The 14,564-nt window shown below is 39.9% G+C and overlaps 1 protein-coding gene across 3 annotated transcripts in view; it reads right to left on the minus strand.

The window, feature by feature from the left end:
- Nucleotides 1-14,564, minus strand: part of enox2 (ecto-NOX disulfide-thiol exchanger 2) — a 173,927-nt gene that overhangs the window by 13,649 nt on the left and 145,714 nt on the right. For all 3 annotated transcript variants that reach the window (XM_017039392.2, XM_025062934.1, XM_008326491.3), the window contains 3 exons: nucleotides 10,534-10,640; nucleotides 5,686-5,800; nucleotides 1,434-1,621 (listed from right to left, as the gene is read on the minus strand). In XM_017039392.2, coding sequence (XP_016894881.1) covers nucleotides 1,434-1,621; nucleotides 5,686-5,800; nucleotides 10,534-10,640 — 410 coding nt within the window. The remainder of the gene's footprint in view (nucleotides 1-1,433; nucleotides 1,622-5,685; nucleotides 5,801-10,533; nucleotides 10,641-14,564) is intronic.

A 14,564-nucleotide genomic window follows, 5' to 3' on the forward strand; every position in this document is an offset into this window, starting at 1 on the left:
AGATATCCGTTGATGTGAATCGTGTCTTGAACCAAGATCTTCTCTTGAATATTCTGTGCTATTCACATCAAACGGGTAACATTTGAACCGTCGTTAGCTGAATTACCGATGTCAAGGAAAAATATCGGAAGAAATTACAACTTCATTTTGCGTTCGTTTTTCCTTGCAGATCAAAACGATGAATCACTGACGGGTCATCTGTTCTCGGAGGTTTTTAAAAGATGCTAAGACGCTAAGACGCTAACACAAAAACACAGCCAAAAAAGATTCCCTGTCCAGCTGAGTCTTGTTGTTTTATATTTTTCTGATTTTAAACAGACTTGTTTCTTCTGGGTTTAGATATTTCAATGTATTTGGAAATCTAAAAGCAATATGGTACGTACATTTCCGTGGACTAAGTTCAAGATATTTGAGTCCATCTTTGAGCCATTTCAGCGTTGTTTGGCTGTTAAAAGGTTAATCTTGGCCTTGTTTTAAAACAAACATGTTTCTTTCATCACGATCTCTCAGGGAGATCAATGATTTAATTTGTTGTTTGTTAGTTTTTTTTTTTGTTATTCTTTTGTTATTTCCATTATCCAATTTTCTAGTGCATTGGTCTCCTCTTTCTTATTTAATCCAAAGAGATGACTTTAATTTGTCAGGGTAAGACTGAGGATGCGTGACCTTTAAGAAATTTCGAAATCTTCCAAAGAAGAACACCATACAGCCCTCAAATCTCTAGTCAAACCTTTATCCATCACTGAAAAAAAGCCTCCAATCAGCAGAATCCTCTGAAAAGATGACTTTTTAAAGAACATCTTATGAAAGTCTAACAGCGGCTCCAGACAGCCGCAGCCTCCTTTCTGCTCCCGACAGCTCTGAGCTTTCTGTTAAATGTGTCGGCGCTTATGAATAAATGGCAGCTGAGATTTCTCTTATCATGCAGAAAAAAAAAAACGTTTAAGTTCACCGACTTAAAAAACTTAAAGGAACCTGGTGGAGAACAAAGAACGAAGAAAATGAGCGAAAAAGAAGAAAAAAAAAACAAGACTGAAAATAAACAGAATCGTCGTAAATTATAACGGAAATGGGGTTAAAGGTCAGGGGTGTCAAACCCATTTTGGTTTAGATTAGATCTCAAGTGGGCTAGACCAGCACAATCATAATATAATTACCTTAAAAACCAACAGGTACATGTTTTACCCCCTTGTTGTCCTGCTAATAAGTACAGGTATATTACAAAACATTCATATTTAATGAAATATCATGTGACAAAACGTCACAAACATAAAGTGTTTGTGCATTTTTTCACTTTTAAAATTCATCGAGCGGGCCAGATTGAACCCCCATGCGAACCGGTTTTGGCCCCTGGCCTTATGTTGGACACCCCCGGGTTATGCGAATGTTAGTCTGGAGGTTTGAGCACGTCGGCGTCGATAAGAGAACCCTACCTTCTGCATGCCTTGTAGTGCCTGCTGCAGGAAGCTGAGCTGCTGCGAGTGAGTGCTGTCCTCCTCGCTCCTCATCGGCTGGTTCTTTCCCTGCTCCTGTTTCAACAGTTCCACTTCGTTCCTGTAGGCGTCCAGCTGACAGCGCAGCGAGTCGTTCTCCTCCTTCAACGCTTCTGCCTGGGATACATCTAGAACAACAGACGAATGGAGATTGTTTGTTTTTTTGTTTTGTTTTTTAAACCTGGTTATTTAGTCAAGATGTCAACATTTGATGTAAAAATTGAAGAGCTGAAACAAACAAAAGATGCGAGCATCCCTGCATTAAATCTTCAAACCATGAATGCAAGAATGGAGATTTTGTCAAATGTTATCTTCATTAATGCGTTCTCAAAACACTGTAGCATCTGTCACGAAAAGATCTCGGATGGAACTAACGGACGTCACGGAAATATATTAGTCAAAATGTCTCCAAGAAACTTCAGCTAGTCCAACCGCTGTGGGCCTGAATTTTTCTTTAGGATGAAATGACCTGGACGAATGAGATCCTTTACAGGTCTTATAAGTCCTATAAGGTGGTGCTTTGGCCCAGAGGCGATGTCTTTGTCATCACCTCCTGGGAAAGATCGAATCCCAGTTAGGGCGGTTGGTACCTTCCAGTGGACTCACCACCCACAGGAAGGATCAGGGGGGTTGGTACGGTGCAGGGTGATTTGGGTGGCGGTCATGGCGACTACTGCCCCCACGACCCCGTAGGGTAAGCAGATGAAAATAGATGGATGGAAGTCCTATAAGGACTCTCATAAATTACAATAATTCCTGAGTGTCCTCTGTAGGACGTACGGTGAATATAATTTTCCACTACATGTGACCAACCTCTAAAAAACCTTATGCACTAATGGCTGGAAATCCATGGCAACCCAAAGCCTATAGAGGGAGGCCTTTATCAACCCTTTGATCACTTCTTCTTTTGTTGCTAAAGGACCTTCATTTTCTGCGAAGACGAATGTTGGCCAAATGGAACAATGTGAATCCGACAACATCCGCTAAAGTAGACCAAATGTGTTGTCTTATAATGATCGGAGCCATGACCAAGGAGAGGGAGAGACGTTACCGGTCCGCGGCACCGCCCACTAGTGGCTGATCGGTACTTGACGCACAAAAAAAAAGAATCTTCTTCAACCGACTAACACAAAAAAACGATAAGTAGCAAAAGCTAATTTAGCTCTATAACATTGGCTAGTCATGTTTTAAGATACTGACGTCTGTTTATTAAATATAGTAGCAAAATTCCTTATTCTTTTGTAGTATTTTACAGTAAGGGATGTAACTGCGACTACTTTTTTTTTTTTACTTATTTATACTTTGTATTGTGTTTACGTTGTAATGTAACTTATATTTCATTCATTTATTGTAGGTTGTATTTTTTTTTCTTCCTTTTTTTTTCTCAAGATATTCTGAAAGTGCGCTACATTGACGACTTCATTTCCGTCTGTTTTTTTTTTGTCTTTTTTTTTTTTTTAAATATTTCATTATTATAGGTGACAATTCAACAGTTTTTTTTTTTTTTTAATATTTCGTTATTATAGGTGACAATTCAACATCTTTTAAGGGCTCGGTCTGACCAGAGGCCCTGAGACAATGAGACATCGAGAGTTATTATTATACGAGACCTGCCAAGACATGTCCACTATTATCAGCTCAAGTCCACGTCCTGTGGAGCACGAGGAGAAGCTCTTAGGGAGAAGTGCAATCCACCCACTGCACCGAGGAGATAAAGCCCATCCTGTGTGTTGGTGAGCGAGTGCGTGTTTCCAAGTGTGTGTTTCCTGCTCTTGCGTGGGTGTTCATGCGCTGTGTTCTGTCTCTAGTCTATCATGTACAACCATTGGCAGCGTTAATGAACTCCTGCTGGCTGAGCATTCACCTTTGTGTGTGTGTGTGTCTGTGTGTGTGTGTTTGTTCGTGGCAGCTTCAGGTTTTGGAGCACAGTATTGATCTGATCCCCATCAGCTCTCTGTGAGGGGATGTCAACTACTGGGCCAGATCTGAGCAATTCTCCTTCTGTTACGTATCAGGCCTTGATATCGACCTGGTGCACAGTTGAGCTTTGTGGACAGGAACAAATAATCAGTTTATTCTTCAACCAAACGCCTTTCCGGGAAAAGTTTGTCCACTTTTAAAAATGAACAACAATAAAAAATAAAAAAAAACAGCCAGAATTACAAATATGTGTTTGACTGATGCGTCGGACTCGACTTTCAGGAGAATCACAGTCAAACTTAAAATATCATAGAGGATTTTAAGTAAAAAAAAAAACAAAAACAAAAACTGGACAGGGTTCTTCACTTACAGTAACTGTCCAGCAGGGGGACCCAAAACGTGAATTGCCATCTACTAGGTCATGAGCAATTAAAATGAATTGAAATATGAATAATAATAATAATAATAATAGTATTTTAAAAGTCACAAACCTTCGCGACCCAAGTCGTTAGACATTATTCATAAACTCCTGGGAAACATGATGCAAGACGACCCCAAAAAAAAATCTCTTGCGACCCACCTGAGGGTCGCGACCCAGTCTTTGGGGAATAACACTCTAACATAGAGTATAATGAATAATTACGTATGTTTAGTTGATGAGTAAAAATATAGTCACATTGTTTTCAATGCACTTTGATCATTTTAGCCTGGTCATTTGAACACTCGCTCCGCAGCCAAAAAAGTGTGGACACCCCTGCCTGACTCTTGATACAGTAGGTCAAGGACATTCAGAGGGAATTACTGGGTGTAAAAATGATTCTTTCAGAACGGGGGGGTATTCAGTGTGGCTCTTTCACTACACATATTTAACTGCGCTCTTTTTTGTTTTTTGTTCAATTTATCCTGACTTTTTACTTCCAAGTGAGTGTTTTATCTCCATTTAGTTAAACTTCAACTGAGAAAAGATAAAACGTCCTTTATTCGCCCCCACAATGGGTTATTGAAAGAATCAACAGCAGCAGAGTACAGTACGGGGTATAAAGGAGTGGAGTATAACATAGTAGACAGACCTTCTGTCATTATTTAATCAAATAAAATAGGCAACTTATAATAAAAACAAAGCATTAATTTATACATGATGAGTCATTTTCACAAGCTCAAACTACTCTCCAGGTGTTAGGAAACCTGCGTTACCAGGTGAAAAAAAACAAGCCTCGGTCTACAGGTGAGTACGAGAACGTATTCCCGTTCCCACTTGTCAGCTCAACGGTCGCCGCGTTTTCAAATGAAGCCACTGCAGCTCTAATGACTGATGGCTTCATAACCACGGCTGCTATTTAAAGACTGCGCGGCAGAGCTGCTGGACTGCATTTACATACATTAACATGCTGATTAGCAGCCCAGTTATATTAGTAAATGTTAAGAGATCGGAATGATTAAATGCTCCGGTGAAGAAAAGAAAAAAAAAAAAACAATACTTAGAAACGGCGGCCGAGAGGGAGACGGTGCAGACGCAGGTGACAGTTGTTGTGGAAATAGGCTGACAAGAGGAGAAATTATCATTAGAGATACGAGACCTTTGGTTTCTGTTGCTTATCAGACAGTCTCTCTCAATCTATCTATCCATTTATACATATATCATCCATCTATCTATCTATCTATCTATCTATCTATCTATCTATCCATCTATCCATCCATCCATCCATCTATCATCTATCCATCCATCTATCCATCCATCTATCCATCTATCCATCCATCCATCCATCTATCATCTATCCATCCATCTATCCATCCATCTATCTATCCATCCATCTATCCATCTATCATCCATCTATCCATCCATCCATCTATCTACCCATCTATCCGTCTATCCATCCATCCATCCATCCATCCATCCATCCATCCATCTTCCTCCCTTCATTATCAATCTACCATGCTGAAAGTGCTGTTTACTCCTGCCTAAAACCTTTGCACCGTACAACATCATCCTGTCAAGACCAGGTCCTGTTGCAGAAACTTTATCAATGAATCTGCAGGCCAATGTCAGGAACCTGCACTGTATGAATGATGAAGTGTGACTTTGTAAGAAGAGAGTGCACTGTACCGGTCAAATGTATACTGAACCCAATGAAAAACGTAGTAAAAGTTTTTGATACTGACGTCTGTCAGCGAGAATGCTGGAAAGTACAGATTTTAGTTTCACATTTCGGAGACGATTGGGTAATCAGTGCATCCTGACACGAGGGCTGCGGCGTGAATGTTAAATACGTACTCAAGTCCTCCGAGTCCTTGCTGTCTGGGGCGTCCTCCATGTCATCGTCAGACATCTCCATCTCCTCCTCTCGTCTGATGCCCATCAGCTGCTCGTTGTGCATGTTTCTGATCTCCTGAAAAGCACAACAGAACAAAGCGGAAAGAAAGGGGAAGAGGGGAGACGGGTCAGCGCTGCAGCATCTCACATCAGACGCAGTGATGCACATGTGAAGAGCTGCCAGTGAAAGGAGGAGACAGATCTGAGGGGGGGATCTGTGGATGAATAAAGATGAAAAGGATGGTCCCCAGATCTGAGACCTCACTTCCTCTGGCACACAAACAGGGCAGATGGGAGGATAAATATAACCAGACCCCACAGTTTTGTACTACACTGCTGTTGCTACTTCAAGAGACGGAGCATAATATAAAGAGAAACTTTATATATAGAGTTTCTTTGAAAGGCCTGACAAACGGCCGATATTGCACTGTAGGCCAGGTACCAGCCTGAGACAATGACAGTCGGGGGGAAAAAAAAATCAAAAAAAAAAAGTAAACTAAATTTGAACCTATTTTAATGCAACACATATATATATATATATAAAAAATTAAAATCTGAGGTAGAAGCCACAGAGAAAATCTGCAGTGACATACCACAACATATCCAACTGGATCCAATTAAAAAAAAAGGATTACCACATGGGGGCAGCAGACTGGCTAAAGGTTAGCCAAACAGCAGGAAACCTCTTTGAAAAGGAAAATGTCATTTTTTAACATTTTTTCACATTTAAAATATAGGATAACGTAACTATATAAAGGTTAGCAAGAATGCTACCAATTAGCCATGTAATTACAAAATGTGAGTGTGAAAATAGTCCAATATGGCGAAAATAGTTACAACAGAGCTAGCATCATCGAGTTATGTGGTTATGTTTTTACAACGTTTGGGTAAATTTAATCAGTTAATGGCGTCGGTGTGTTTGTGTGTTTGTGTGTTTGGTTTCTAATGGCGTCGGTGTGTTTGTGTGTTTGGTTTTCGCCTCACACACAGACAGACTCACTAATAAATACATCTGTTTGGAGCCTCGAAAAAAACAAAAACAAAGGTGGGTTTCAGTTGAAGGACAGAGAAGACTGAATCAGATCAGCTACAAATGAAAACAAACCCGTTCGGTCTGGAAGGAAAAAAAAACAAAACAAAAAAACCAAACAATCTTTGTCAGACATTACAATAAATCGTGAACAGATGAGGGAAATCTGTGCCTGCGCGAGTTTAAAAACCCATTTCGCCTTGGTTCCCTGCTGGTGAATGGATGTTAAAGACACAATGGCTCAGTGTGTCCTTCAGTGGAACAGATGAGATGTTACTACTGCAGCAGGAGACTAAAGAGCAAAGACAACAGAGCTGCTGGGAGGAGACGCACACGGTAGTTCCACGACCGCCGAGTACTCGACGTAGACAAAAGAGTTGAATGAAGCGCTGACAAAAAGACAAAAAAAAAAAAAAAAAATCTCAAATCATCATCAAGTCTACAAGACCTTCAGACTGTGTTTATTCTCCGCTTAGAAACCCAATTTTTTTTATTCTCCTATTCACCTGTACCAAAGTCCAAAAGCACAAATACAAGGTACTACAACCTTGTATTTGTACTACTACTCTTATGTACTACACCTGCCTAAACATCTTAATAACATCATGTCCATAGAAACCTTCAATATTTTTGCAAAAATGATGTCCTGGATAACTCAAGTAGCCATAAAAATATCATTACTAATGCAAAGCAACAAACCTGGAAAAAGCATCAATAACGTGTTCATAGTGTAAAATTGAGGGTATTTGGTTATGGTAACAGTACCAGTAAGTGTACAGTACAAACCATAGGTGTTCCACCAATGAAATATTTACAACAGCAGGCCTGAAAATGCTGCTAAAAAGCTGAAGGGAGCAAAACTAAAAAAAAAAAAAAAAGGCAGCTGTGGAGTAAATAAACTTAGCACCATCTGTCAGCTGACGTTATCAGGCTGAGCTTGTAGCCCAGGTCAAACAGGTACGTTACACACACCGGCACACACTCACACACCAAGTGCCATCTGGAGTGTGTGTGTGTGTGGTCGTACGTGCGTGCGTGTGCACCCACGTACATACGCGGTGTAAAATGGCAGATAGAGGGAAGCAGCTGTTCCCTCATTCTGTCTGGAGGCTGCAGCCATCTCCAAACCTGCTGCTGCTTCTTCATTTCACCTCTGGGCCAGAGCATCACAGTGAAAACACAACACGGTGGATACGACTGTCTGACGACGAAGTGCCCAGCAGCGAGTCGACTTACTCAACCCGGGCTTATGCTAACACCAGTCAAACTCTAAAGTAGATACCTGTAAGTCATTGGACTTAGCACCTACTGTAAAAAAAGCTTAGCCAGAAAAAATATAGAAAAGTAAAGTTTGCGCCAAGTAATGTTAATGTTGTGAAAAACTGCTATGGAGGTAGAAATACAGGGAATATTGAGTCACTAATGACCTGCTGTAGTTGTGTCCGACCCACCGTGGAGCCTAATCCCTGAGACTCCGCACCTGTGTTTCCAACCTATTTTTAGCTACGGCGCGTATTTTACACGAGAAAATTCCACGGCGACCCGAAAAATGAAAAAAGTCCGAAAAGTCCGAAAATGAAATTTTACGATCTTTTTACTTCCTTAGGTGCAGTTCAGGAATTGGCTGCGAGTTTTATACCCAGCTTCAGCCACCTAGTGGAAGAGGATTTAATTACATTGCCAGTAGCAGGGAATAATTGATGGTTTTCAGACAAATCAAGGGAAATCAGATCATTTTCCGCAGTCGACCTGAGGATCTCTCAAGGCACAGTAATTTGCCGCGGTGCAATGGTTGGGACTCATTGCGAATTAAGATAAATGACGAGTAAAAGTCAGGCATAAAGGCTAAAATGCTTTTAGCATTTTTCTGCCATCTATCGAGGAAACGTGGGTATTGCAGGGAAAAGGCAGAGGTATAATGATAATATGAATAAATTATATAATTTGGAAATGTTTTAACGGGCCAGATTAAAAAGATGAAAGGGCCGCATCCGGCCCCCGGGCCGTAGTTTGCTCATGCCTGTTTCTAGACCATAGTCTATTGTTAACTGATCATTTGTTTATTAAAAAAAAAAATTTAAACCAATATGTATGGTTTCCATAAACTGAAGTGTGGTTTCTCTTAGAACGACTGAAACAAACAGGACGGAAGATGAACAGCTACAAAATGTGTTTTAGGATTCTGTTTCATGTCGTGAAACACTTTTCTGAATTAAAACATTTCCAGCAGCAGCAACATTAGCAGCAGCAGTATTCACTCAGAGTGAATTTCTGTATTTGCAGTGTACATGAAGAAAGTTTGCACTGAGGAAGCCTGAATAAGAACAGGCAGATTATCCCCGAGGCCTAATAAGAACGAAGGAAAAAAAAAAATCCTTCACATAACTCTGCAGAACTTCATGTTCTCCTTGGATTAATATAGATCTCTATGTGCAGATATAATAGGAGAACAAGAGCTGCAATCGAACGGATCCTTCAGAGACGACCATGGTCCGAGTGGTCTTTACTGACGTCACTATGACACATGTCCTCGCAGTAAATTCGTATAAAAAAATACAAAAAAAAAAAAAAAAAAAAAAGCTAAGTGATATCGTTAGTCAAGCATTAGTATAAGTGGAAAAGCAGTAAAATAAAAGTTAAAAAAAAAAAAAAAAAAAAGCTAAGTGATAAATAAGCTAAGCTAAATAAAAGTTAAGGCAGCTAAATTAAACGGTAAACTTTATAACCAATTGGAATAGAACGAGTAGCAAAAATGGTAAAAAAGCTATACTGCAATAGTCAAAATAATATAATAAGGCAACCTACATATATAAAGTACCATGTAAGGGAAACACATTCATGGAAGTCAATTCCTTAAAAAAAAAAAATCCTTAAAAATTGTACATTACAAATACACTGAAAGCTGACTAAAGGTTAGCCTCAAACGGCTAATGGGTAGCGCAAAATGGGAAAATAGGCAAAATACATAAAACTTGATTCATAATAGCTCAACATTAAGCTAAGTGGAATATTAAGTGGAATATAAAATGTCCAAAAATTAAAATGATCAAATGTGGTGTATTTGCTTTTTTTTTTTTTTTTTTTACAATAAAAACAAACCTACCTTTGAGGTTAACAGCTGCTTCAGACACATTCATTTTGAATAAAGACTTACCCATGGACGTATGACCATACAGCACATGGTCCTCTAGCACCTAAAGACTGCGGAACATTCCAGATCCATGTTCTAAATGGTCCATGCAGACAAACTGCCACATCGTTTCGATGGAGTTTTTAATCTCAGAAAGCCCCGCCCACCCCCCCCCCCCCCCCACTCTGGCGCACAGTCCACCAGCTTTCATACCGAAATCTTAAATCGACCGGAGCTCCCCTCCATGTCAGAGGAGGAACATTTGGAATTTCTGATGTCGAGAGTTACCTCATTTCTGGACTCACATTGAAATACGAACCTCACCCGTACGCTGGTATTCCTTTAAAAGCAGCAGAAAGGGACATGGGAGAGAATAAAAGGTAGAATTGGACCTGGCGTGGCTGGTTCTCCCGCTGCCTTCAAGTACTTACTGTACCGTGGAGATTTGTTCTTTTGACATCTGAATTTTTTTCCCCTCTTTTAATCACGGTGTCTTAAAGCAGCGTCAACGAATGCATTGACTAACACATTAGTTTCAAATGCATGGGGGGAATTAGCTGTTTTTGCTAATATTACATTTAAGTAATTAATCATACAGAGGGCAAAACAAGGAGAGGAAAAAAAAAAAAAAGAATCAAAGTGAACCCACCTCTACTTGTTTGTGCCACATGTCCAGGTTCTTGCGCTGAGCTTTGGAGAAATGGTCCCATGCCTTTTGTTTGGAAGCGGCTTGGAATACAGACACAATCTGTTCAACTGTGGTGGAAAGATGCAGGGAAGGAGCAGAGGTCATACAGAGAGAAGGAGACAGACGGAGAGAGAGAGAGAGAGAGAGAGAGAGAGGGAGATTAGGAGAAGGAGAGAGACGAGAGAGACACAAAGAAAGAGGAGGGAGAAGGAAAGGAAGAAGAAGAAGAAGGAAGGGGAGAAAGGCGAGGATGGCAGAGGGTAGGTGGGGAGGAGCAGAGGAGTGAAAAAGTGGAGTCAACTAGGGATGTACGGCAAAGACCTCCGTATTTGTGTGTGTGTGTGTGTTTGTTTTTCACAACAATTTCCTGACTTTAGTGATGACTTTATGGACATTGCAAAGCCAGGTGCTTTACCTCCGTACATGCATATTATTCTAGGGCCTAAAAACTCTAAATCAGGGGTGTCAAACTCATTACCACCGGGGGCCACGTCAGCAATACAGTTCCCCTTGAAGGGCCGGTTGTAACTGGAAGACTGTATAAGACTGTATAAGTTCCCAACTCCCGGTCCGCGGACCAGTACCAGTCCATAGGTCATTTGGTACTGGGCCGTAGTGGGACACAGTGAAAAAATGTACTTTCTAATTATACAAGCAAAATATTTTTCAATAATAGGTCATTTAGACTCTGATACTAACAGAATAGAGTCTAAAAACATGTTTTATTTTGAAAATTTTAGCACCTTGCTACCAGTCCATAGTAACGGGTGGTACTGGCTGACCAGTGCGTGGAACCAAAAAGGTTGGGGACCACTGGTATAGATGTAGCTACTCCATAACAGCTACATATAAAAGCTACAAATATTGTTCATTTGCTGTGTAATAATAATAAAAAAAAACTTTTAATTTCTCAGGTTAAGAAACTCTGCTGCATGGACTTTACTAAATACTTTTTAAGCTCCAACGGGCCACACAAAACTGCTTTGCGGGCCACATTTGGCCCCCGGGCCTTGAGTTTGACACATATGATCTATATGAAAAGAATGGGGATTATTATTTACACACTAGGCTTAGAAAAAAAACAAAAAAAAACATAGATGAGCTTCACTGGTTTTTGAAGAAAATGTGGTGTTAGCTTGTGAAAATGTTGAAATAATAATAATAATAAAAAAAATAGGTTAGTTGGTTTAGAACATTTCGGTTTGGATATGGTCACTGCAACAGGCGGAGGAAATGCATTTGTGTGTTTTTTTTTTGGGCATGCAAGCGGCCTTACAACAATAAAAGACACGTTCGTTTGTGTTATCTTACGTGTGCCATACTTACCTGCTCTTTCTTTAGCAACATCACATACATGGTTGGATGGCCTCCACAAATACTTCACGTCAAAATACCATGTTTTTTTTCGTTGCCTCTGATATTTTCCATGCAAAACTACCAAAAGCTGAAGGCTACTCCTCCTATGCTAACCTTATAATTCCACTGCTACAACAAGTACAACTGTTTAATAAGGAATTCACATGTCAGAATTAGTGGAATCCCACCATCATCTGTAGCGTGTTTGTTTTTATGCAGATGATAACGCCATTTATAGAGAGAAAATTGGAGAAAAGGCACTTATTTATGCTTGCAATTAACTGCAAAAACTACTCTGGATACTTCAAATAAAGCTGAGTATTTGGTGTTACTTTAAAATGGATTGCTTTACTGAAAATCTGAAAAAAAAAAGCTTCATATTAATATTCTTCACTGGTTTTTGAAGAAAATGTGGTGTTAGCTTGTGAAAATGTTGAAATAATAATAATAATAAAAAAAATAGGTTAGTTGGTTTAGAACATTTCGGTTTGGATATGGTCACTGCAACAGGCGGAGGAAATGCATTTGTGTTTTTTTTTTTGGGCATGCAAGCGGCCTTACAACAATAAAAGACACGTTCGTTTGTGTTATCTTACGTGTGCCATACTTACCTGCTCTTTCTTTAGCAACATCACATACATGGTTGGATGGCCTCCACAAATACTTCACGTCAAAATACCATGTTTTTTTTCGTTGCCTCTGATATTTTCCATGCAAAACTACCAAAAGCTGAAGGCTACTCCTCCTATGCTAACCTTATAATTCCACTGCTACAACAAGTACAACTGTTTAATAAGGAATTCACATGTCAGAATTAGTGGAATCCCACCATCATCTGTAGCGTGTTTGTTTTTATGCAGATGATAACGCCATTTATAGAGTTGCATATGCAGATGATAACGCCATTTATAGAGAGAAAATTGGAGAAAAGGCACTTATTTATGCTTGCAATTAACTGCAAAAACTACTCTGGATACTTCAAATAAAGCTGAGTATTTGGTGTTACTTTAAAATGGATTGCTTTACTAAAAATCAGAGGAAAAAGCTTCATATTAATATCGTATTATGGCAAAGTTATTTACCAACGTGACTCATCCCACTGTCGAACTGTAAAGCTCGGCACAATTTTTTTTTTTAATAAAAGTGATTGAAAAAATATATTTTCCTTACTGATCTTACTGAACTTATTGACTTTATTTTAGTTTGTGTCCTTTCGGTTCTCATTCCAGATCCAGTCCTTTTGCTTTTATTCAACATAAAAACAAGAACACAAATCCCTTCATCCACCTATCGATCACCACGCTGGTACAGAGTGACAGTAAGCGAGTTGCAGTTCTTTGTTAGCACGTGGGCGGAAAACGTGGCGCAAAAAACGAGTAAACAGCAGAGAGCTGCCAAAAATAACCTTTTTAAAAATCAAACACTGTGGACCAGAGCGTGCTGCTGCTGCTGCTGCTGCTGCTGCTGCTCTCTGCCCAAGGACACTGGGTTTAAGTAGCCTGCCTTATTTTCTGTTTTTTTTTGGTTTTTTTTTTACATTAGGAAACGCTTTTGAACTACATCTAAAAACAAAAGTGTAAGACAGTGTCAGAGGGAGCCGAGCCTCTGTTTGTAATAAGGGTCGGAGCTTTTTAGAGATTTCACAGGTGGAAGTGTGTTACTGCCAAAAGGCCTGTTATGCAGAGGAGAGGGTGGGTGGGTGACAACGTGTGCAGCGGTATGGGTGGTCCGCGTCTCTGAGAGGTGCAGTCGATGAGACCACCAGCTGAGCTCTGGCTCTGTTTACTGAACACCACACAGATCAATATCTTTTTCTCCTGCAGCCTCTTAATGTGATGGAGGACGTCGATAGCGGAGACAGCGAGAAGAAGAAGAAGAAGAAGAAGAAGAAGAAGCTACCGATGCTCCTGCTCTGCGTTAGCTGTTCCACTTCTGTTTTGATAGGTAAAAACAGCTGTTAATAATGACACAATTAAACTCGATATGTTTTTTTTTTTTCAACAGCCTTGGATCATATTTGTTTTGTTTTTTTAAATCACCTTTTAAAAAGTTTTAAACTATCCTTATCCTTATCAAATTATATTTTTGGTTTATTTACCTTTCCGTGTATTATTTTCTTGCTAACCTTTAGACAATCCTGTGCCTATTATTAGTTAAATCCTAAAAAATGTGGGTCTCGTTTCGAGCCTTAATGTTAGCCACACTTACATAAATAATAATTTATTATAAAAATGGCCGCAGTATAGAGCCTGGCCTGGGCCTCAGAATATTAGGACACTGACTTAGTCCTCTTTCTAGTATATATTCAACCTCCTATACATCCAAAATACAAACACTAATCAGAACATATCTGACTGATTGTGCTGTTAAACAAACACGACACCTACACACGTCCTTCCCCGTCTTTTCTCTTCAGCCTCTACATGTGTTATTTACTTAATAAACATGCTGGATAAAATATGGGATTTTCTGTCAGTGTTCAAGGATGTTTATGTTGCATTTAAAATGCATGCGGTGGGATGTTTGGAGACGGAGCCGCAGGCGGTTGTATAAACCGGGCTGCGCACTCAAACCTGCCAAAGGTGTAGGAGCAGCAGACGCAGCAGCAGCAGGAACAGCAGCCACAGGAAGCCGCA

Source organism: Cynoglossus semilaevis, chromosome 15 (genome assembly GCF_000523025.1).
Source record: "Cynoglossus semilaevis isolate Cse_v1.0 chromosome 15, Cse_v1.0, whole genome shotgun sequence".
Taxonomy (NCBI): Eukaryota; Metazoa; Chordata; class Actinopteri; order Pleuronectiformes; family Cynoglossidae; genus Cynoglossus; species Cynoglossus semilaevis.